This window comes from Bolinopsis microptera, chromosome 13 (assembly GCF_026151205.1).
Source record: "Bolinopsis microptera isolate Bmic1 chromosome 13, MBARI_Bmic_1.0, whole genome shotgun sequence".
NCBI classification, from domain to species: domain Eukaryota; kingdom Metazoa; phylum Ctenophora; class Tentaculata; order Lobata; family Bolinopsidae; genus Bolinopsis; species Bolinopsis microptera.
The window spans coordinates 6276866-6299958 of record NC_087084.1 but is presented as its reverse complement, the minus strand read 5'-3'; the positions used below and the strand labels follow the sequence as shown (position 1 = coordinate 6299958).

General features: G+C 39.9%; 1 protein-coding gene across 2 annotated transcripts in view; it reads right to left on the bottom strand.

Moving 5' to 3' along the window:
- Positions 1–608: 608 nt before the first annotated feature.
- Positions 609–23093, bottom strand: part of LOC134825562 (phospholipid-transporting ATPase IF-like) — an 81161-nt gene continuing 58676 nt past the window's right edge. Inside the window, exons 12-31 of one of the 2 annotated variants that reach the window (XM_063837790.1) lie at positions 22379–22519; positions 21724–21808; positions 20642–20766; positions 20266–20387; positions 19882–20029; positions 14594–14682; positions 12314–12505; positions 8239–8309; positions 7652–7792; positions 7218–7372; positions 6847–6949; positions 6513–6658; positions 5986–6045; positions 5646–5773; positions 5294–5401; positions 4892–4988; positions 4588–4691; positions 4191–4368; positions 2981–3221; positions 609–2247 (exon numbers count right to left, since the gene is read on the bottom strand). In XM_063837790.1, the coding sequence (XP_063693860.1) occupies positions 3003–3221; positions 4191–4368; positions 4588–4691; positions 4892–4988; positions 5294–5401; positions 5646–5773; positions 5986–6045; positions 6513–6658; positions 6847–6949; positions 7218–7372; positions 7652–7792; positions 8239–8309; positions 12314–12505; positions 14594–14682; positions 19882–20029; positions 20266–20387; positions 20642–20766; positions 21724–21808; positions 22379–22519 (2412 nt within the window). In that variant the 3' untranslated portion in view covers positions 609–2247; positions 2981–3002. The remainder of the gene's footprint in view (positions 2248–2980; positions 3222–4190; positions 4369–4587; positions 4692–4891; positions 4989–5293; positions 5402–5645; positions 5774–5985; positions 6046–6512; positions 6659–6846; positions 6950–7217; positions 7373–7651; positions 7793–8238; positions 8310–12313; positions 12506–14593; positions 14683–19881; positions 20030–20265; positions 20388–20641; positions 20767–21723; positions 21809–22378; positions 22520–23093) is intronic. The other variant, XM_063837791.1, reaches the window with a different exon arrangement.

Genomic DNA, 23093 nt, shown 5'->3' with positions numbered 1-23093 from the left:
TGCGCGGCGGGTCATACAACGTATCTAAAAATCGGGGGTGATACTCATTACTCGTAAATTGTTTGCTTTGTTGTTTGTACCACTACCAAATATTATAGGCCGTTCATGACAAAACCGGCCGTCGACCGACAACCGTCAAGTTAATGTCCATTGTCCGTCAACTTGTCCAAAACCGTCGACGAGTTCAACTAAACGCGCGCGTCTGTTCAGCTGAAGCAATTGAAAACAGCACCACGCACGCCGCACGGCTGGACTGGCGTGCCAGGTTAGCGACTAGCGTCTTGATTGGTCATAAAATAACTGCAAGTGCCACTGCACTTGCAGTAGCACGCGCACACTCACGTAGTACGCGAAGACTCATGGTTATGTGAAACGTGTATCCAGTATATGATATATATATCAGTGATCAAAGCCATTCCCATGTTTGGTCCGTTTTTGTCGGTCAAGTGTCGATATTGTAGCTCGATGCACTACTGGGCCGCGCATCTTCGTAGATCGGCGAGAAGTGCATGCACGACAGGCGAGATGCACCACTGGGCCTGCCGAGCTAGGAAGGATTGACATTGTGAATCAAGTGTCGATAAACATTAACAAGTAAGACTCTGTGGATAAATTTGAACTTTTCATGTGCATAGCAGTTTAGAAATAACTATAATAGATATGAGATAAACTGAGCACAAAATAGCAGAGGCATGATCAACACGCACGTAGCAATTAAACCATAAGTAAACTAATACATTTCAAAATTGAGATCCTACTGCATACTGTTCATCAGAATTCACATTAAAATTTTTGTTTGGTCCTTGAACAGAAAATTGGGCCTACAAATCGAGTGCTTGGTTATGCCAGCATTGGGCCTATGTTCAACATCAAATACTTGAAGTTGAACATCAAACATACTGATTTCAATCACATTTCAGGACTAAAATTAGGAAATTGGCATTTTTAATCAATAAATAATATTCAATTTTTACATTACTAGAACTCACTCACTACTTCTATCATCACAGCTATAAGTAAAATATACACCACATAGCATATAACATAAACCAAACTTTTATTAAGTTCAAGTTCAATAATTATTATTTAATAATTACCAAACGTAAAGAAATTAACTCCGACGGGTGCAATAACATTATAATTATAACCTTTTATAAACATAGCGATTTGTGAAGCAACCTACTCGATTAAAAGAGACTCATTGAAAAAAGGTCAATCAAAAATTTTCAAATTGCGTTTATTCTTGCCCATCCTGTAATAACTGAGTGTTATAAAAAACCGTCACAGCAACTTAAAATTTATTTTAATTGGCCGCACGCGTGAATTTATATTCATTTTTTGTCAAACATATGATATCAATTCTGTAAACCATAGATCTAGTCGAAGGTGGATATTATAAATAAAATTAACATTCTCTTGCATAACCAGTAAACAATATACAGCTTAATTTACACTTAAACAAAATATACATGAAAATGACTCTAAATTTACTGTTTATGCCTTTTCGACAAAAACTGGTTCAATACAACTACTGGTGCAAGGAATCACAATTATTCTAATTCGAGATTTAAGTTACAAAATCCTTACCTTGAATCTTATCACTATAAACTATACTATATGAAGTACTATCTCAACCGGTCTCCGCCCAACATAAATGTTGAGTAAGACATATGCTATGTAAAATGCCACAAACAAACGAATTAACGGCCATCAAGGTATCACGAACATTTTGTTGATGCGCGCCACTGGAAAAGTTATAAATATAACGTAAATTACTAAAAGTAATGTCAGTAATACATATTCATATTGTTATCGGTCTAATAAATTAATAGAAATTCAATTCAAATACATTCTTAATACTTAATAGGTTCAGAGTAATTGTGATTAATTAAACACTTTGTTTATAATCAAAACTCACCAGAACTCCACAGGACTTTAATCTAAAATTATATCATATCAGCTCGTACACAAATCAACATTTAATTAAACACATAAATTATTTCAACATCAACACATTTAAACATTGAGATTGTAATTCAGCTCGAATCATCTGAGTCCACGTCTTCATCTGACGTCATATCGTGTTAATTGTGACGTCATAGAGCATCACGTGACGTCATAGAGGATCGCGTTACGTCATAATATTTCGTTCTGATCTCAATCTTCCATTAGCGTGGAATAGTTTGCTCGAGAATTACTGCTAGATCCGTGACGTTTTATAGGCGTGTATTCGGTTGGGTAGTATAGCTGAAAATAAATATTATTTGTCAGAGTTGTACCAAAAATTCTTAATTTCTATTTCATTTGTATTTTGAATTTGTAAAAAAATGGGAATCGAACTTCAACTACTTATTAAGTCTATGTTAAAGTATGCCATGGATATTTCTGGCACAATTATTGAGAAATCAATTGCAATGCCATTAACTTTAAGAAGGTAAGATTGCAATACGGCTTCAAGAATCAGGGTAGATGCTATTTTATGCTATGGTTCAGGGAGTGAGAAACTCATAAAGGTAAGAGAAATCATAAGTATAACAGGAGGTAGCATTATTGGGTCGGTAAAATTATACGTTATTTGCTGAAAATAAGCTGGCAATTTGTAAATTCGGCAATTTCAATTATTTATATCAGTATCTATTGCAAGGTGGAAATGCGATCACGCTAAATTCCAAAAAGCGACAGCAGCGGCAAAAGCTACAGGTAAAAACAAAATAGGACAATCAGAAGATGATCACGATGACAAATAATTGGGGTTAGAAAAGTATCAATTATACATAATGTTTGCAATGGAATGGACTGTCAAAACATTGTTATGCTAGTCACTAATCGCATAAATTAGACACATAACAGGAATAAACCAATTTTATTAACATCAATTTCAGGTTTCCAAACATCACAGTCTAAATAAACTCTAAATAAAGCCCAATTCACGAAAAACTAATCCTCCTAATTACAACTAATTAACACCTATAAAACTCACCTGAGCGTGTTACAACCCACCGTTACGATTCCCCCGCGGAGCCCCTCCTAATACTCCCATACGCTGCACTACCCGTCTGATATTTCTCACTGTCATCCCGTTTCACCAGCTGCTCTCCCGAATACCCCATTCCGTCCCTACCCCCCAACCCAAAGTACTGGGTCAGAGTAAAAGAGTTGAGGCGGTAACCGCAGCAGGGCCGGTAGTCGCGTCCCGCGTGGACTTTGTTCCAATCTTGGAGCTGAGGGAAGGACGGGACATGCTGCACAGCAAACAAAGTAGCGACATGGTTGTCAGCGGAGGTAGCCGGGTTGGTCACGTGGCTACTTATTATTCAGAAACTAAATTATGAAGGCCTATCTTACAGTGATGAATAAGTCTTAAAGCGTGACGCATCAAGGACTAATCCTAGTGATCCTAGTGCGGCGCGCTTTATGGACTTATTTTCATAATAAAAAACCACTGACTGATAAATTATCTAATATCAGAAATTGCAGAGTTCTAATTGAAGTAGCCACGTTACCAGTAAAAACAGATACAGCAACGTTAAATAAAACATTAGAATCAAAATCCGCAACGGGCATCAAGCAACATTGTACACACTACAATTACATTATCCTTACACAAATTTTAATCACGAATAATTCCTGCAATTTCAGCTTACACCATATTAAGAGCTATCTCATTAGGTGAAACCTATTTATCATAGAAATATTTCCTTTAGTTTGGAAATCAGTATGAAAATCTCATGCACAGATTTTGAAGTAGATAAACTGCCATTAATATTAATTATAACTTAGACATTCAGACCTTACGCAAGGACTCAGTTAAGTTAGTGCAATGTTAGTGCAATGTTAAGTTAGTGCAATGTTAAGTTAGTGCAATGTTAGTGCAATGTTAAGTTAGTGCAATGAGTGAATTAGCAACCAGAATGGTTGATCCCTGTTTACAAGCTGATGCAATGCTTTTTGATGACATGCTGTGGTAGTATCCTTGTAAAAAGTCCTTAAACCCTTTCTGTTATTAAAGTTGAAATATTAAACTGTATGGAAACTGCATGGAAAGTGTAAATGCAGCGCACTTGCTTGATGCCCAAGGACCGGCTTTCAAATAAAGCTAGTAAAAAACGCTTTAAGAAAGTAAAACTCACAGCTGATGACGTCAACACTGCACAATGACGTCATCACCAAATAATGACGTCACAACTTACCCTGAACTTATCCGCCTCCATCGGATACATATGGTGTTGTAGCAACATGACCAGGACCGGCGGGAGGACACAGAGAACCACAACCATGGCTACCTCCAGGTAGATTACTGGACAGGAGAAGAGGAAGATGAAGACGTAGGTTGCGTCGTTAGTCTCGTGGAGCCAGAGTACGTTAGGGCTGTGAGAGAAGGGATGTTAGTTAGACGTGTTCGTTACGGGGTAAGGTCTGTCTTGTTTTAAAGAAAAACAAGGTGTTTTAATTTATTGTGCAGGGAATAGTTTCGTTTTATTGAGAATACTGAATGGACTTTCTATGGAAAAGATAGAAAAAACAAGGCGAATTTATTATTATTTTCGACCTGAAGTTGTCACTATTTAAAATTGACAGTCCACTCACTTGGTCCACATAGCATAGAAGTAGGAGATAATGACGTAGGAGAGGAGTGTGCCCCAAATTGTGAAGTGAGTGAACCACACCCAGAACCTCGTCTTCAGGGCGATCTGAAACACAAGGTTAGTTTTTATAGATTAGATTATAGATGAACCACTAAAATATGGCTCAGATATATCCGAGTAAGCATGATGAATAAATAAATATAATAGTATCCTCATCAAAATTTTCATTATTCTAACTACGCCAATCATTTGCTAATTAACTGCTGATCAGTTGCTAAGTAATTGTTTGTCACGCTACTAATTACCATGATATTGATGACGAATATGACAGATGTGTAAGCTACTGTTCCGTAACACCACAAACCACCAACTCGCTGTGAACTGTTGAACCCTCCTGCATCACTGTGGAACAAGGTTTTACATTGGAATATTGTATAAATATTAGGTTGGTAAAATTCGTAAAAATTTATAGACTTTATGAAATTATATCATTTACATTGTTAAGAACTGTTGAACCCTCCTGCATCACTGTGGAACAAGGTTTTACAATGGAATATTGTAAAAATATTAGGTTGGTAAAATTCGTAAAAATGTATAGACTTTATGAAATTATATCATTTACATTGTTAAGAATTAAATAAATATGAATTTATTAACAAAATTCTAAAAGACGGGAAATTAACTGAAAAATAGCGTAAAGATCTTACTAGAACATCGAGAAATCGAAGATGAAAATAACAAAACAGTTCCACACAGCTAGAGCCATCCACGCAACGAAGTATTTTATTGCGAGTAGATTCGTTTTAGCAGATTCTCTGAGGTATTGAGTAATTAGCTAATAATAATTAACTAATAATACAATTATTGGAATTTGAATAACTGATGTATTTGTTAAGGTGGAGTTTGGATTGAACCCTTTTATAATTTCGGGAGTATCAATATTTCATCATTTATCTGATCCTGGCAAAGTTCTTGATAAGACTGACATTCCTTGCGTTTCTAATTACTTCTAATCAAAACAAATAAATAAACTCTAATTAAACCCAATTAACGACTAACTTATAAAGTGATGGCTTCTCGTAAAGCAGGGTGGGTGGAAGATGTTGCTCAAATAACCCGTAACTAATAATGGGGAGAGCTGAGAACATTAGGTTGAACCCAATCAGTTGTAGCTCACTGTATATCGTCTGAAAAACAGGGGCAGATCAGCAACGGTCGGATAAAACTGGGTTTAATCAGCATTCTTGTGGTGCCTCAAGATAACGCAATGGGCAATTCCGTTAATGTTAATTGGTTAATTACTTATGTGCATCACTTCTGAAATAGTTTTTGATCAGGTTTGTCAGTTTTAGTTGAAAGCGGACTATTTTGCCAGTTTTTAACTAATACTTTAACTGACCTGAGGGGAGTATCCATTCATGAAGAGGAAGCAGATAGCAGGGCCAACAAACGTTACATTCTGAAAACAAACCACGGGGGTTAGGAGGTATAGCAAATATAATCAAAACTATGAAGTACGCAATGAACTGATAGATTTAATTTATAATTAATTAATAATCATTTAATCGGGGAATGTTATGAATGAACTTACAGTACCTTGTAGTACCTTACAGTACCTTGTAGTACCTTACAATACCTTTCAGTACCTTACAGTACCTTACAGTACCTTACAGTACCTTACAGTACCTTACAGTACCTTACAGTACCTTACAGTACCTTACAGTACCTTACAGTACCTTACAGTACCTTACAGTACCTTACAGTACCTTACAGTACCTTACAGTACCTTACAGTACCTTACAGTACCTTACAGTACCTTACAGTACCTTACAGTACCTTACAGTACCTTACAGTACCTTACAGTACCTTACAGTACCTTACAGTACCTTACAGTACCTTACAGTACCTTACAGTACTCAATATTACCTTGTAAAAGAAGTAGAACACGACGGTAGATATCCTCCTGTAGTAGTAGTGTCCGTGTACAAACATCAGGTTACGGAGGTACTGGAACCGGGCGATGGCAAAGTCACATGACCTGACTGCTTGTCTGCCTTCTTTACCGTAGATACCTAAACAGGGTAGTAATCAACAAATTAATTAATTATAATTAATGAAGACGGGTTATACATTTGAAATCGACAAAATTTATACAGAAGATTTCTATTGAAATCAACCAAATTTACAGATGTAACTAATCTTTTATTTTGTAAATGTTTAATGACTGTTTGGCTGAAACTATGATATATCTGTTACTTACCGACTCCAACATTAGCCTCCAGGATCATACTGACATCGTTAGCTCCATCTCCAATAGCCAGTGTTACTGGATTTGTTTTGTGTTCTTTTACCATTCTTACTACCTGAGAGGTGAATTGTAAGAATGGAGGAGGAGGGCGTCATTTTTATTCATCAGTTAACAGTTTCATCCAATCATGTACCAGCAATCAGCATACTACATAATTTTGTCTTGAACACCGTAAAATTAAATGATAATAAAAACCAGTCCATTTCTGGAGAAGGGAATCTAGTCAAGAAGCTACCACGATATTTCTGATGGTTTAAATTGAACCTGTTTTCGTGAAAACCCCACTCAACCTCCCACTAAAAACCCCACCCCAACCCACGAACCTTAGCCTTCTGAAGAGGAGAAAGTCTGCAGCAGAGAACAGCGGTGCACAGCAACGTGGTCCGGAGGAACAGTTCAGGACACGTGTTAAAACACGTGGCTAGAGACGTGCCGTCTACTATTAGACCATACGTCTGGTTCCGTTCACGTGAGGTGCCTGAGAATTTGTTATTTAATTTGTTAATTTATTAATTAATTTGTTAGTTAATTTGTTAATTGATCAATTAAGAGATGAACTAGGGCGGTTAGTGGAGGTCCACTAAATTGTTACTTTATGCTACCTTATGAATTAATTAATCGGAGAGCAACTACAGCTGTTGAATATCGGTAACGTTAGCCATATTTCTTGGTAGATACATCGCGAGGATGATCTTATATAGTTTTTTTCATCAAATTTAACCAAAATCAAACATCAAAGTTCAAAAATGTCCCTCACCCTCCAGCAGTTTCAACAGACTATCGAGAGTCTGTTTGCAAGACTCTCCGTCTCTCCTGGCTGTAAGGAAGTGTAGTTTCATGGAGACAGTGAAATGGTTGCAGGACTGGGAGATGTTCACAGCTGTTTCCATCTTGTCACCTGGGGAGAATTAGAATTACGATTAGAAACAAATTTACACAAACAGGATACGAAATAATTTAAAGAAGCTTCTATCTGCTGTTTATAGAATACCCTTTGAAGGAAAACGGGGAGGGACTGAGATTCGTGTTCAATGTAATGTCAATATCTATTTGTTTATATGAGGCCAGGGACAAAAGAAAATCGCGATTATTTCGGCCAAAAACCGCGACAAGCCAAACAGACGATTTTTAAAATTAATTATGCTGATTTGAAGGCTATTAAAGCATTTGACCCAGTCAAAAAAAAAGAAGTTTCAGTTGTATATCTTTTACGGTTTTTGCGGAAAGTCGCGTTAAAGTTGATGCCGTGGTGTCAGTAAACTGGCACGGATCCATCCATATACATATATGGTATCGCTTTATATATATTAATATTACTAAAACATGTGTATTTGTTGAACTAACCAGTAAGGACCCATAGTTTAACTCCTCCCTCTTTCAGAGCACTGATAGTATCGTACACTCCGTCTTGTAACCTGACATACAGTTACAATTAGTCATACTATTACAGTTACAGTTATTCATACGGTTATTAAAAACATTATATTATAATAAATCATTTATAGTGTTAGACATATCATTACCCATCCCAATCGGTAAGCCAAACTGTACTTTATCCGGCCCCCAGGACAGTTACAGTTAGTCATAAAACGGCTGGATTATCTTTAATACTTAGTATTCACCATGTTAACAGAAGATAGCGGTATGTTTGACCACTAAAAATTCGTCTACCAATTAAAAAACATCAAATTAATGCGCAAATACCATAAGTTAAACTATCAATTAAATTAACAAACATAAAACTAACATTATCACTACAGCAACTAACCTGTCCTGAACTCCAGTAACTCCAATACAACACAGCAACTAACCTGTCCTCAACTCCAGTAACTCCAATACAACTCAGCAACTAACCTGTCCTCAACTCCAGTAACTCCAATACAACACAGCAACTAACCTGTCCTCAACTCCAGTAACTCCAATACAAAACAGCAACTAACCTGTCCTCAACTCCAGTAACTCCAATACAACACAGAAACTAACCTGTCCTCAACTCCAGTAACTCCAATACAACACAGCAACTAACCTGTCCTCAACTCCAGTAACTCCAATACAACTACTACTACTACTACTACTACTATGTCGGAGCTAAGTCCGATCTACGCCAGAAAACCCCCTCCATATATCCCTGTCCCGCATCAGGGTTCGCAGTTCCTCTTTAGAGTTTGTCCCGACTTCCTTCAGTAACATAGACAAGTAGCTTTGTCTTGGTCGGCCTTGCTGTGCTCTACCGTGCGTAGGTTCCCATAAGACTAAATCACTGGCAAGTAGCTCAGGATGTCGGATGCAGTGTCCCGCCATTTTTAATCTCCTGCTTCGTAACTTGTTTGACAGCCTTGGGAGGCTACCATACAAAGTTATATTGCTGACCTTGTCCTTCCATGAGATACCCAGCACCATACGCAACATCTTTGTGTATGTCCCGTCCAAACTTTTCTCTTGAGCCTTTGTCAGTGTCCAGGTTTCTGATCCGTAGAGCAGTACTGATTCACAAGCCGCTATGAACAATCTAATCTTTAGGCTCTTTGAGAGTTTGGATTTCCAGATATCCTTCAGTCTATGTAGGGCACCCCACGCTTTTCCCTTTCTAACCCTTATCTCCCTATCTGTGCTCTCAATCCAGGAGCCTAAGTAGATGAAATCATCTACATTTTCTATGGCTTCCCCGGATCGACTTTGTAGGTCGCTAGATCGATCCTCCATATTCAGTGTCATGACCTTGGTCTTGCCTTCGTTTATGTGTAGTCCCACGCTTGCTGCCGCCGATTCTACTCTGAGCAGGAACTCGTTAGCCTTGTCCATGTCCTCAGATATAAGTGCTATATCATCTGCAAAGTCCACATCGGTGATGATCTTGGGCCCCACTCTTCTGCTTTTTCTACGTTCGAGGGTGAGTCCAAGTCGCTCCGCATCATCGCCTATGGCTTGCCTCATACAGTAGTCGATGACTATTGCAAAGAGGTAAGGTGCTAAGGTATCACCCTGTAACACACCTGCAAGTATCTCGAACAATTCAGTTTCTCCGTCTGGAGTTAGGACTTTGGCCATTGTCTTCTCGTACATGAGCCGTATAAGCTGCACGATTTTGACTGGAATGCCGTAAGCTTCTAGAATCTTTAGCATTTTCCCACGATGTACACTGTCGAAAGCCTTCTTAAAGTCTATAAATGTCAGAACAGCTGGCAGTTTCCGACTCTTGACACCCTCTATAAGACGTCTCAGTACCAATATCTGTTGAGTTGTTGACCTTCCTGGTCTGAATCCATTCTGGTTTCTACGCAGAATTGTCTCGATTTCTGGCTTCAACCGGTTTAGAACCATCTTGTTTAGAGACTTGGCAACTAGGGATGACAAGCTTATTCCCCGATAGTTCATTGGTTCGCTAAGGTCGCCCTTCTTTGGAATTGGTATGATGTTGGCAGTTGACCATTGGTCTGGTTTCTCACCTTTCAATAGAGCATTGTTACAGAAGTCTAAGACAATTTGATCAAGGTCGCATCGTTTTAAGACTTCTGGGGCTATGTTGTCGTCACCCCATGCTTTCCCTTCCTTTATGCTGGACTTTGCTTTCCTGTACTCATCCAACGTAAACGGTTCTGTTCCGATATTCAGAGGTGGGTGGACTGGGTCAATATCCTCTTCCGCGTTCTCTACCGTCGGTGGTGAGCCGAGAAGAGTAGCAAAATAGTCCTTCCATTTCTGAACCCTTTCCGTTGGTGAGTTTCCCTTGATTTTGCCAGTATATGATGGAGCTTTACCTGTGATCTTGTTGATCATGGTCCAGCTTTTAGCATGTCTGCCCTGCCAACTTGCTTCCTCCAGTTCCCGGACCTGCCCCTCCAGCAGGTGCTCTTTGGCTGCTTGATAAGCATCGCCTAGCTTCTGTTTGCCCTCTTGAACAGCTATTCGGTTGTCTTCTGTAGCATCTGAGTGGTATTTTATGCTACATTCCCTCAGCTTCAGCCTGGCAATTTCAACACTTGGAGTCGCTGAGATTTTACATCTTTTCTTTTTCTCCTTTTCAGGTAGTAAAAGTCGAGAAGTTGTCCTATTCGCATCAATAAAGCATTGGTACCTTTCTGTTGCCGTCTGATCATCCTTTTCAAGTATGGAAAAGCGGTTTTTAACTTCCACTGTGTACCTCTCTTGTAGAGCGATATCAGTTTTAAGTTTAGACCAGTCCAGAACCGGAGCCCTCTTCTCCGTCTTGCTTATCCGTAGACTAAGCTTTACCCTTGCTACGACTACTCTGTGATCCGAGCCAATACTGTGGAAACTACCATATGCTTCGGAGTTCTTGACGGAGTTCCGCCATTTCTTCCGGCAAATGATGAAGTCGATTTGAGATTTACTTTGACTCATATCTGAGAGATATGTCCAGAGTTTACCTCTTCGCTTCTGAAATCTGGTGTTTGTGATTTCTAGCTGTCGCTCCAACAGCATATCCTCTAGCAGTCTACCATTTCGGTTTGCTGGACCCTTGTGGAAGGATGTCCAGTTTCCTGATGATGAGACATGCGCATTGAGGTCTCCTACAACGAATAGTAAGTTGTGGGCTGGTATCTGGTCGATGGCACCACCAAGGCTGTCGTAGTAGTTTTCTGCTTCGTCGACAGTCGCCCCCTCTGTCGGGCTATAAGTCACAATAACAGTTGTGACCGGGTTCCCTGCAAAGTTGGCTACCATCGTCCTCCTGTCATGTGAGTATACACTAATCAATGAGTTGAATACTGTCTTTTTGTCCAAGACAATACCAACCCCACCAGCAGCCGCCCCATTGCTGGTTCTCCATGCCGAAGTTGTTATGAGGTGAGAGCTTCCAAGATCTTGATACTCGATTTCAGTGCTATGTACTACCCGATGCTCCTGAATGCCCAAAATATGTACGCCACTATCCCTCATGCATACACCCAGCTCATCCCTCTTGTATTGTTCTCTAATTGTTCGTACATTAAGAGTTCCTACAAGAATTTCCTTCTGGCCACGTAGTAGTAGGGTACCAGCCTTTGAAAGAGTTGGAGCAGGAGATTTGGGTGTGACCCGCCGGTCGAGAGATTAAGGTGTGTGCCCGAGGTAAATACCCCACACACCATGTGTTGAGTCTACGGCGGCGCCCGGCCAATAGGCAGGTCACAAATTGTTTTGCCAGACTTGTATAACCGCATCATAGTACTCAAGCGAACAACCATCCCCCTGTTCGCTAGGGCCGTTACTGCAGAAAGCCTCACGTCTAGAACAATTGATCATTTGTCGCTCCTGATCCTAGAGCATCCTTGTCTCGTTACTTGTCACATGCACTTTTTCTAAAGAGGAGCTGTATAGTGATATACAGAAAGAAAATCTGTAGTAGATTTTCAATACAACACAGCAACTAACCTGTCCTCAACTCCAGTAACTCCAATACAACACAACAACTAACCTGTCCTCAACTCCAGTAACTCCAATACAACACAGCCTATCTTCGATACTCTGAAAAGCCAGCTGTTCTTTAGCCTCCCTGTCATTAATAGCGTTCTGACAGTCCACCATTAGTCGGTCCACTTCAGTGTAGTCCTCGGGGGAGATCTCCTTCATGGCGAATACCAGGGTCCGGAGCCCTTCAGCTGCGTAGCTGGGGGAGGGACTTTGTTAGGGGGAATGTTAGGGGGGGGGGGGGGGAGGGACTTTGTTAGGGACTTTGTTAGCAGGGACTTTGGTTGGGGGGGGGGGGGGGGTCACTTCTCTTTAGTAGCTGGGGGAGGGACTTTGTTAGGGGGAATTGTTAGGGGGGGGGGGGGGGGGGGGTCACTTCTGCTGCGTAGCTGGGGGAGGGACTTTGTTAGCAGGGACTTTGTTAGGGGCTTTGTTAGGGACTTTGTTAGGGGTTACCAGGGTCCGGAGCCCTTCAGCTGCGTAGCTGAGTGAGGGACTTTGTTAGCAGGGACTTTGGGGGGGGGGGGGGGGGGGGCCAATGGCATAAAATGGCATAAAATGGCATAAAATGGAGACTTTTTCTATGGAGAAAATGGAAAAACCCATGAGTAATTCTCCATTTTCTCCATTTTATGCCATGAATTTTGTCTTCGAAATTTCATCTTTAACACCGTTTAACACCTAAATTGGACATCCTAACATGTTTATTTACGCTTACTAACAAGCTTATGAAAGCTCATAGTAGGCTACTAGATGCTTATACTAGGTTAGTAGAGGCACACTTCAGGCAAACTCATAATTACTCAAGCCTAGTATAAAGTTATTTCTACAGGCTACAGCAGGTGTGAGTAATAGGGGAGAGCAAACTGAGAAGTGAGACCTACATCCTCGACAGTCGAAACAAGCTCGCACTGCAAAGGGGAGGCCTGCCTTCCGAGATCGCAGTACCAGGGGGAAGCCTCGAGTCCAAATTTGTGTATCGAGGGGTAGGTGCAGACTTCGATAAACCGAAAAACCAAAAAAATATGTTCGGCTTATAATGAAGAGGGTAGCATAAAACGTGGAGAAAAGTGGTTTTTAGAAAAACTTTGAAAAATTTTGACTTAGAAAATTTTCGGCCCGAGTCATTCTCGATACGTACCTCTCGTATCGAGAGCTCCCGATTCCGAGCTCCTGTTGCAAAGGGGAGGCCTGCCTTCCGAGATCGCATTACCAGGGGGAAGCCTCGAGTCCAAAATTGTGTACCGAGGGGTAATTTTCTAAGTCAAAATTTTTCAAAGTTTTTCTGAAAAACACTTTTCTCCACGTTTCATGCTACCTTGTTCATAATAAGCCGAAAATATTTTTTCGGTCAAAATTTTTCAAATTTTTTCTGAAAACCACTTTTCTCCATGTTTCATGATACTCTGTTCATTATTGGCCGAAAATATTTTTTCGGTTTTTCGAAGTCCACACCTTCCCCTCGATACACAATTTTGGACTCGAGGTAATGCGATCTCGGAAGGCAGGCCTCCCCTTTGCAACACGAGCTCGGAATCGGGAGCTCTCGATACGGGAGGTACGTATCGTAAATGACTCGGACCGAACATTTTCTAAGTCAACATTTTTCAAAGTTTTTCTGAAAACCACTTTTCTCCATGCTTCATGATACTCTGTTCATTATTGGCCGAAAATATCTTTTTTTTTAATAATTTTTCTCGAAATTCTAAATTTTTCAGGTTTTCAATGGCATAAAATGGCATAAAATGGCATAAAATGGAGACTATTTCTATGGAGAAAATGGAAAAAACCTATGAGTAATTCTCCATTTTCTCCATTTATGCCATTGGCCCCCCCCCCCCCGACTTTGGTTAGGGGGGGGGGGGGGGGGGGGGGGTCACTTCTCTTTAGTAGCTGGGGGGGGGGGGGGGGGGGGGGAGGGAGGGACTTTGTTAGGGGGAATTGTTAGGGGGGGGGGGTCACTTCTCTTTAGTAGCTGGGGGGGGGGGGGGGGGGGGACTTTGTTAGGGGAATGTTAGGGACTTTGTTAGCAGGGACTTTGGTTAGGGACTTTGTTAGGGACTTTGTTAGGGGGAATGTTAGGGACTTTGTTAGGGACTTTGCTAGGGGGAATGAGGATGGTAGTTATTACTATCTTATTTATATATTATCGTTATTATCTTACTTAACAGATAGCACATCATGTGCAGATAATGGAAGGTTATAGAAACACGTTGCATATCTTAATTAACAGATATTACATCACACTAGATAGTAGATAGTAGAAAGACAATAGTGCTTATCTTACTCGTCCACGTGTTTCCGGGTTACATCTACACAGCCACTATCACAGATATCCAACACTGACGACTCGGCCCCCTTACACAGTAACAAAATCTGAAAATAATGGAATTATTAAAATAAATGTAATTATAAGGACGAAAATAAGTGTTAATAGTGTGGCTAAAATTTGAAATTAATTATCTATGTAATGTAACATTTACACTTTACATGTTTTTAAGTTGTCTGCATTAAATGATGTTGGTAGTGTGTAGCATGGAGAATGATAATGAACCAATTTTGATTAGCGAAGCAAGTTAAGTTAGTATTAAAAACAGGGCACAAGTAGAGTGTGGTAAATTGTTAGAGTACACAGCAGGGACAAAAGGATATCGCGATACCGCGATTTTTAACAGACTATACATTAAACTGTACATAAAATTTGTCGCAAATAATGGGAAAAATCGCGATTCCGTACATGCCGCGATTTCCTTTTGTCCCCGGTACACAGTAGCGGCAGGGCTAAATCAAGTTTTATATGTATTATGTATTATATTATGTAAATTATGTATTATAGAACAGAGGCTTTGCACCGCGGTCTGGCTGGTTTGATATCCAAACCACGGTCTGGAAAGATTAAATGAATAATAGATTGAGAAGTATACTATACATCTAACGTCCAGAGATAATTACTAATTAGACCCCAACTTCATAACTTGTTATAGATAAGACGGCACAACCAGGGCAGGGACAAAAAGAAATCGCGGCATGTGCAGGATCACGATTTTTCCCATTCTTTGCGACAAATTTTATATGTCGTCTTTTTGGCTTGTCGCGGTATCGCGATTTTTGGCCAAAATAATCGCGATTTTCTTTTGTCCCTGAACCAGGGTGAGGGTATGTGCTGCAGCATCTGTTCTAACACAGGGCACAGGGCTTTATCCTGGATTACAGAACTGGAACCATTTCTAGGGTCATGAACCAATCACTGCTTGGATAATGTGACAAAAAACATAGATATTGGAGTAGTAACGTCATACTTTTACATTTTCCAATTCACAAAATTGCTGTGCACGCCTCTGTTATACAACTCTGTTATACAACTCTGGTATAGACCTCTGGTAACAGCGTCATTACGCAGTGTGCAAATTACAAGACATACACTTTAGTAAGTTAGAACTTCTTATTACACATAGTAATGTGTAGTGTTAGAAAGTATATCATATTTAATTAACGTATCATATTTATCATTCTTTCTGCTGGTTTCGTTGTTAGTCAAATGTTGAAAGGCTCATCATTTCTTTTACTAGTTCCTTATTTGTTGCGAGTTCATAGCTATTTTTGATGCCGTCTCTGTTTATGTTTGTGTGCACAAAAGTATATTCTTCATTTCATTTCAAAGATTCTATTGTCACCAAGAATACTCTATATTCTTCATTTTATCTCCAACAAATAACGTTAACCATCGTCGCTTCTAAAATTAAATTTCAACGTTTTTTGAAAAAGAAATTCCTCCCACTTGAAACTACTAATAAAGTACATAATAACTTATTATGACATAACTAAACAATGTTAAAGTAACTCACAAGTTACCAATCACCATGTTACCATTTTATTACTGTTAGCTAAGACTAGTCTAAAGATGAAGCCGGTTATCCTTGGAATACTATCCTTACTTCTGTTAAACTCAACTGCCGGGGACTTAACCGCCGGGGACTCAACTGCCGGGGACTCAACCGCCGACAAACGCCGATATACCGCCCTGAAGTTTGGAAACAGCCTTCCGGACTATATCATCTTCAAGCCGAACATGGAACCTCTTCAAAATGCTTTTTCAGTGTGTTCATGGATCAGGCATCTTAGATCTAGTGGTTTCCCGAGTTGGCTATCCTACGCAGTGAACAGTGGTAACTACAGGGTGTTTCGAGACTCGTGTCCAAATTTAAAATTTTAATTTTTAATTTTATGAAGGAGCAAAATTAGATGCAATCGGTTTTAAAATGCTGGTTATACCTTACATTTCAGTTATCTCTCACAAATTCGTTTCAAAACTCATCTTTTCTCAAATTTGTATCCTTTCGAAATTTTCTTCGAAAAAATGTCAAAATCTGGCATATCAGACGAAATGAGAGTAGACATGGTCAAGCTTTTCTATGTCAACAGAAGCAGTTGGACTGCTGCTAGGAGGGCACTTTCAAAGAAATACGGTAATGCAGGCAGGAAAATTCATCTTAGGACTATTCAGCGACAAGTGACGAAATTTGAGAGAGAATTGACTCTCAGAAGGAAACCAACAGGTGGGGGTGCAAAAACGGCAGTTAATGAGAAAAACATCAAAAAAGTCGACCAAATCCTTGACAAAAGCCCTCGACGTTCTGTAAGGAACATCGCTAAGAGAACTAAGCTATCTACCACAACCGTTTGGAGGATCTTGAGAAAGGAGTTAGGCAAATACCCATACAAAATTCAGATGTTGCAAGAACAGACGGCAGCCAACAAGCAGCAAAGAGTGGACTTTGCCAAGCAATTTGCTAGCAAAATTGAGTCTGATCAAAACTTTTTGAAGAACCTTATTGTCTCCGATGAAGCTCACTTCCAACTATCAGGGTGGGTTAATACTCAGAATGCCCGAATCTGGTCAGATAAGCAACCCTATGCCACCGTGGAAGGTCCAAAAACCAGAGAAAAGGTGACTGTTTGGATGGGCCTCAGTTACCATGGTGTCTTCGGACCCCACTTTTTCGAGAATGAAGAAGAGAAGGCAGAGACGATAAGGACAGCAAATTACATTGCTATGTTGCGTGGAAAGGTAATCCCAGTACTTAAAAGGAAAAAAATACTTGATTCCTGTATATTCCAACAAGACGGGGCCCCTCCACACTGTTCGCACGAAAGTTTGGCTTGGCTGAAGGAGCATTTTGGGGAAAGACTGATATCGAGGAAAGCTGAGTTCAGCTGGCCTCCCTACAGCCCTGACCTGAATCCGGCTGATTTCTTTTTGTGGGGCTATCTGAAAGAACGTGTCTATTCAGACCCAGTCCCACAAACAGTAGATGAGCTAAAAAACAATATCAGAAGGGAGGCTAAAAAGTTAAAAATTGACATGGTAAAACGTGCAATAGACAATATGCTTCCGAGGGTTCAAAACCTTCTATGCAGAAAGGGGGCTTGGTTCGAAAAATTGTTAAAATATTAGATTTATTTTTGTTATGTATTTTAAAATGTAATAATTTGTCTACAATTTAAAACAAAAAGTATACCGTTTGTCTCATTTTTTAGATTTTGAGAGCCATTCAAAATTTGGACACGAGTCTCGAAACACCCTGTACAACGAGCTCTTTATATCAAGTGATGGCTACAACGTCATCTTCGACCAATACTGGGATTTGACAAGTGAGATGAGCTCAGTTCCATCAGGGACTTGGTACCATTACTGTGGAACCTGGAGCATGTCATCCCTAATATATAGAGTGTACCTTAACGGACAGCTTATTGGCAGCAGGCCAACACCCCCGGGATACAGACTCAGTACCGACGGTTATCTTGTAATCGGTAACGATCAGGACAGTTATGGTGGAGGGATGGAGCAGCGCAATATATTTGGAGGGGAGCTGTATAAGCTCAACTTATTCTCCAAGGAACTGAGTAGCACTGAAGTTCAGGAGATGGCAAAAGACAAGTGCACTGAAATAGAAGAGACGTTTGGGGTGGTGAGAGCCATCAAGTGGGAACAAATACTGCTAGAGACTAGGAACGGGGATGTATCTGAGATCGGAAGTGGGTGCATATCTAGGCTAAAAATGTTACTTCAGAAGACTAAATCTGATCTGAAGGATAAAGAACAGCAGATAAACACAACTTTGGCAGAGTTTGAGAAGACTAAATTTTATCTGGAGGAAAAGGAAAAGCAGATGAACACAACTCTGACAGAGCTTGAGGTGACAAAATCCGATCTTGAGGTGACGAAATCTGATCTTGATGATAAAAAACAGCAGATGAACACAATCCTGACAGAGCTTGAGGAGATGAAATCTGATCTTAAGGATAAAGAACAACAACTAGGTAACCGTAATTCCATAATTTTCATCATATTTTGGTCAAAATTCGATAAAAATCGGTTATAATCGAAAAATAAAAAATCAATATTTCTGATATCATAGTCTACTGGGCTGAAATATAGAAGTACTTGGCACTTGCTAATATAACTCAAGTTTTCGATGTTTAAGGCATAAACAGTAATGCCCATCGATGCACATAGCACATGCCCATTTGACCAAAAGTTGAGGAAAAATGGCCCCCTCCCATCCACCCGGTTACCAAGTACTACCGAACACCGAATATTCGATAAGCCCCAAATTATTCTAAAAGCACAATCCAAACCAGGCAACGATTATAAATTATAATCGAATAGTTACGACTCGACTAATACGATAACAAATTAATTAAAATGTACTAATTTTCAGATCTGTATCTGACTCTGATAATTATACTTGGAGTTATCTCAGCGATTCTCCTGATTCTCCTGGCAATCCTTCTGTTTAAGCAAGTGGAACCAAATACAGTAAACCAGCCCGTAGTTATAAGCGAACTTGCTAGAGAAATTCCTAGTGTACGAGGCAGTGAAAAGGACGCTGGAGGAAGAGCAAATGAAGAAGAAGACGTTAACTTAATACTCAAACGTTAAGATATTCTATATTGACTCCGATAATACATTTCAAGTGAAACTGTAGGAACAATATTTATCTAAATTATAATTATATTTTGCTGTGATCGTTCGATAGAGTAGAACCAATAATTAAACCATACTAAACATTTTTTGTTTTAATTTTGATTATTATTAACTACGTAACCTGAACAAGTGATTCGTATCTGAATATTATCAATAAGAATCTTAATAAGTGAAACTGGGAACAGAATTTTTTCCAAAACATTAACGGTTTAATACTGTATGTTTAAGTTAGAATACTGATTTTCTGTCAGACACCTGATCCGTTCTTTTAATAACATTTTTTGCGAAGCTGTGTTTTGAATAATAGATAACCATATACAATTAAGTCATTTCGATTGTAAATAATTTGTATGAAAAAAACCCAGTAAATGTAACGCTTGATTTATATATATGATAATTAATTCAATTTTTAAATAAAAAAATACAAAACATTGATGTTGAATGTAGATTTATTGATTTGATTTTTGTTCAGTGATCCAACCAAGAACAAATAACTCAATGGGTCAAATAAAAAATCAGATCCATAAGTTAAATTTCTTTGATTGAATCACTAAATATAACTTTAATAATACAATAACAAAACTAACCTTCCCACTGGGATCCCGGAGAATAATACTCATTCGTTTCCGGGTATTATCAAAGGGTAGGATATAGAGGAACTCGTACCGATCTAGGTTACCTTCCACTCTTATCTTCCGAGAGTTACGGGACGCGAACATGAACTTTATACCGTATCTGATCAAGTTAGGTAGATTATTCATCTTTTTTGGGCCGTGTTATTGTTTAGTTGAAATGGATGAGATCAACTAGACAAGGAAGCGACAGACTGGAAATGGCAAAAAAAACGATTGCTTATTATTTGACACTTTTCGACACTACGTCCACCCCTCGTAACTGAATCATAAACGATGACATAATAAAATAACAAATGACGTCATAACTTAAAGAATGTTACGTCACAAATAACTCACTCAGCAGCAGCCTCGACCAGTGCCTTCTCGTCCGGGGAGCTAGCCTCGTACTTCAAGTTCCCCTGTTGTTCAGTAGTAAAGACCGAGTGGCACAGTGACATTGTTATCAGGAAATCTTTTACCTGAGGGGGAGGATAGTGTTAATTTACAAAACACCCCTCATAACTGAATCACAGCTGATGACGTAAAAAATTAAAAGTTTTAGCTCATGACGTCATAGCTCAATAAAAGAGTGCGCAGTGGCATTGTTATCAATGCCACTACAAACTCAAGAAATTTGTTGCCTGTTGTTAAGGGAAACTAGGCTCAAAATCTGTTATAGAAGTCTGTGGTGCGTTAAAATACAATTAATTAACAAATTAATGATAAGACCCACGTTTTGGTTGGCAAGGTCTACAGCTATCTGGGAAGCTTCCTCTATGAGGACTCCGTCACCTGCAGCGTATTTTACACCTTCTATGGAACACTTCCTGAACACTAACTCGTTCTCCGTCAGCGTTCCTGGTATAGTTAGTGATTAATGAATTAATTTAGTGAATAATTCATGATAGATCTTTAGTGGAACTCTATTTTAAAACTTACAAGATCAGCTCGGCACGACAATTTACTGCTACAGTAATTCGACTAGTCCGTTATTGAATCGAATAGCACTAACTATCAAGGATAAAAGAAAATCGCGATTATTTTGGCCTAAAATCGCGGCGCCGATCGGGAGAGACTCGAGGATCAAGGGACAATAGTCTTACATGTTCTGGAATTGCCGTTCACACACTAAACAGTACACATTCTCGACAATCTCCAGTCACATACTATTACTACACACTACACATTCTTAAATGATAATATCATAATCAAGTGTCTAAACGTACTCCATGCCATGTGATGATTCATGCTACCCTGATTATTATGATCGCATAACATTTTTTCTTTTCGGTTTTCTGAAGTCAGTACCTAGTACAATTACATACTCCTCGATGTTTGTACGATTTTGGAGTCGATGCTTTCCCATTGTAATGCGATCTCGGAAGGCAGGCCTCCCCTTTGCAGTGCGAGCTAGGAAGCGGTAGCTCTGCCTTCAGAGGTACGTATCGAGCATGACTCGGACCGAAAATTTTATAAGTGAACATTTTTTCAAAGTTTTTCTAGAAACTACTTTTGTTCACGATTCATCTATTCATGCTACCCTGATCATTATTAGCCAAAAATGGTTTTTTGATTTTCGAAGTCCGTACCTACATCTCTACATTCGGAAGGCTGTGGACGTGATTGGTTCCATATACTTGTAGATAACGTGATATTTGACCCGCAGATTTAAAGGAAAATACGGGAATTATCGGTCACCAGATTTAAAGGAAAATGCGCGATTAATCGCGGAGAACTTTAAAAATCGTGAATTGTCGCGAGGATCTGAGAAAATCACGATTTGTACTAGTTAGTACTACTACTACTAACACTAACCAGTTTTATCAGAGAACACGTACTCTATCTGCCCGAGCTCCTCGTTAAGATCTGACGTGTTCGCTTTAGCTGGTGTATCTGTCTCCTGTAAGTGGTGGTGTCATTTAACAGAGTGACAGACTGATTGACTGACACACTGATTGACTGACTGACTGACTGACTGACTGACTGACTGACTGATTGACTGACTGATTGACTGACTGACTGACCGACTGACAGACCGACGACCGACCGACCGACGACCGACCGACCGACCGACCGACCGACCGACCGACCGACTTACCGACCGACCGACTTACCGACCGACCGACCGACCGACCGACCGACCGACCGACCGACCGACCGACTGACCGACCAACCGACTGACCGACCGACCGACCGACCGACCGACCGACCGACCGACTTACCGACCGACCGACCGACCGACCGACCGACCGACCGACCGACCGACCGACCGACCGACCGACCGACCGACCGACCGACCGACCAACCGACCGACCGACCGACCGACCGACCGACCGACCGACCGACCGACCGACCGACCGACCGACCGACCGACTGACTGACTGTCTGACTGACTTACCGACCGACCGACCAACTGACCGACCGACCAACTGACCGACTGACCGACTTACCGACTGACCGACTGACTTACCGCATGATACATTTCAAGATCCCACTTGACAAAGTAACTAGAGATGAACTTGACAGCCTCCACGGTGACGTACAGCGAGATAGGGATAACGTAGTTGAAAAGTACGATGAAGGAGAAGAAATCGTTTAGGAAGCCTCCAATCTGAAGAAAATGTACAGTGTTAGTTAATTCAGAAAATTACTCATTGTATTCAAATGTCGATCAGTTTGGCTGCAAATGTCGCAAGATTATAATAGGAAAGTTTCAAATAAAAACATTTTTCAATAAGTTTTTCGTATAAGGTTTGTCAAATATCGTACAATCATATACAATTTTCTGAGGCAAAATACTAATCGTCCACATGTTTAAATCGTATTTATAAAATCTAACACTTCACATAATTAGTTTCAGAATGATTAGTAAATTTAAATAAACGTACATTTTATTTTCCAGTTCATATAAAATACGTCAAAATAAGTCAGGTGGATAGTTTACAACAGTGTTTTCACAAAATTATCAATTCCCATACATAACGTACACAGGTTTTTCAACAATCATGGCAGCAACTTCAAGTCTCAAACGAAGCTAAGGGGATACTAAACACAAAACACATGTCTTAAGATCGTACACAGTCTCCACTTTAAGTGCAGCCTGTATGTCAGTATAGAAAGGAATCTGTTTACCCTCCACCGTTCTGCCATATATTATCCAACTGTAATTGGTAACTTCGGGGTCT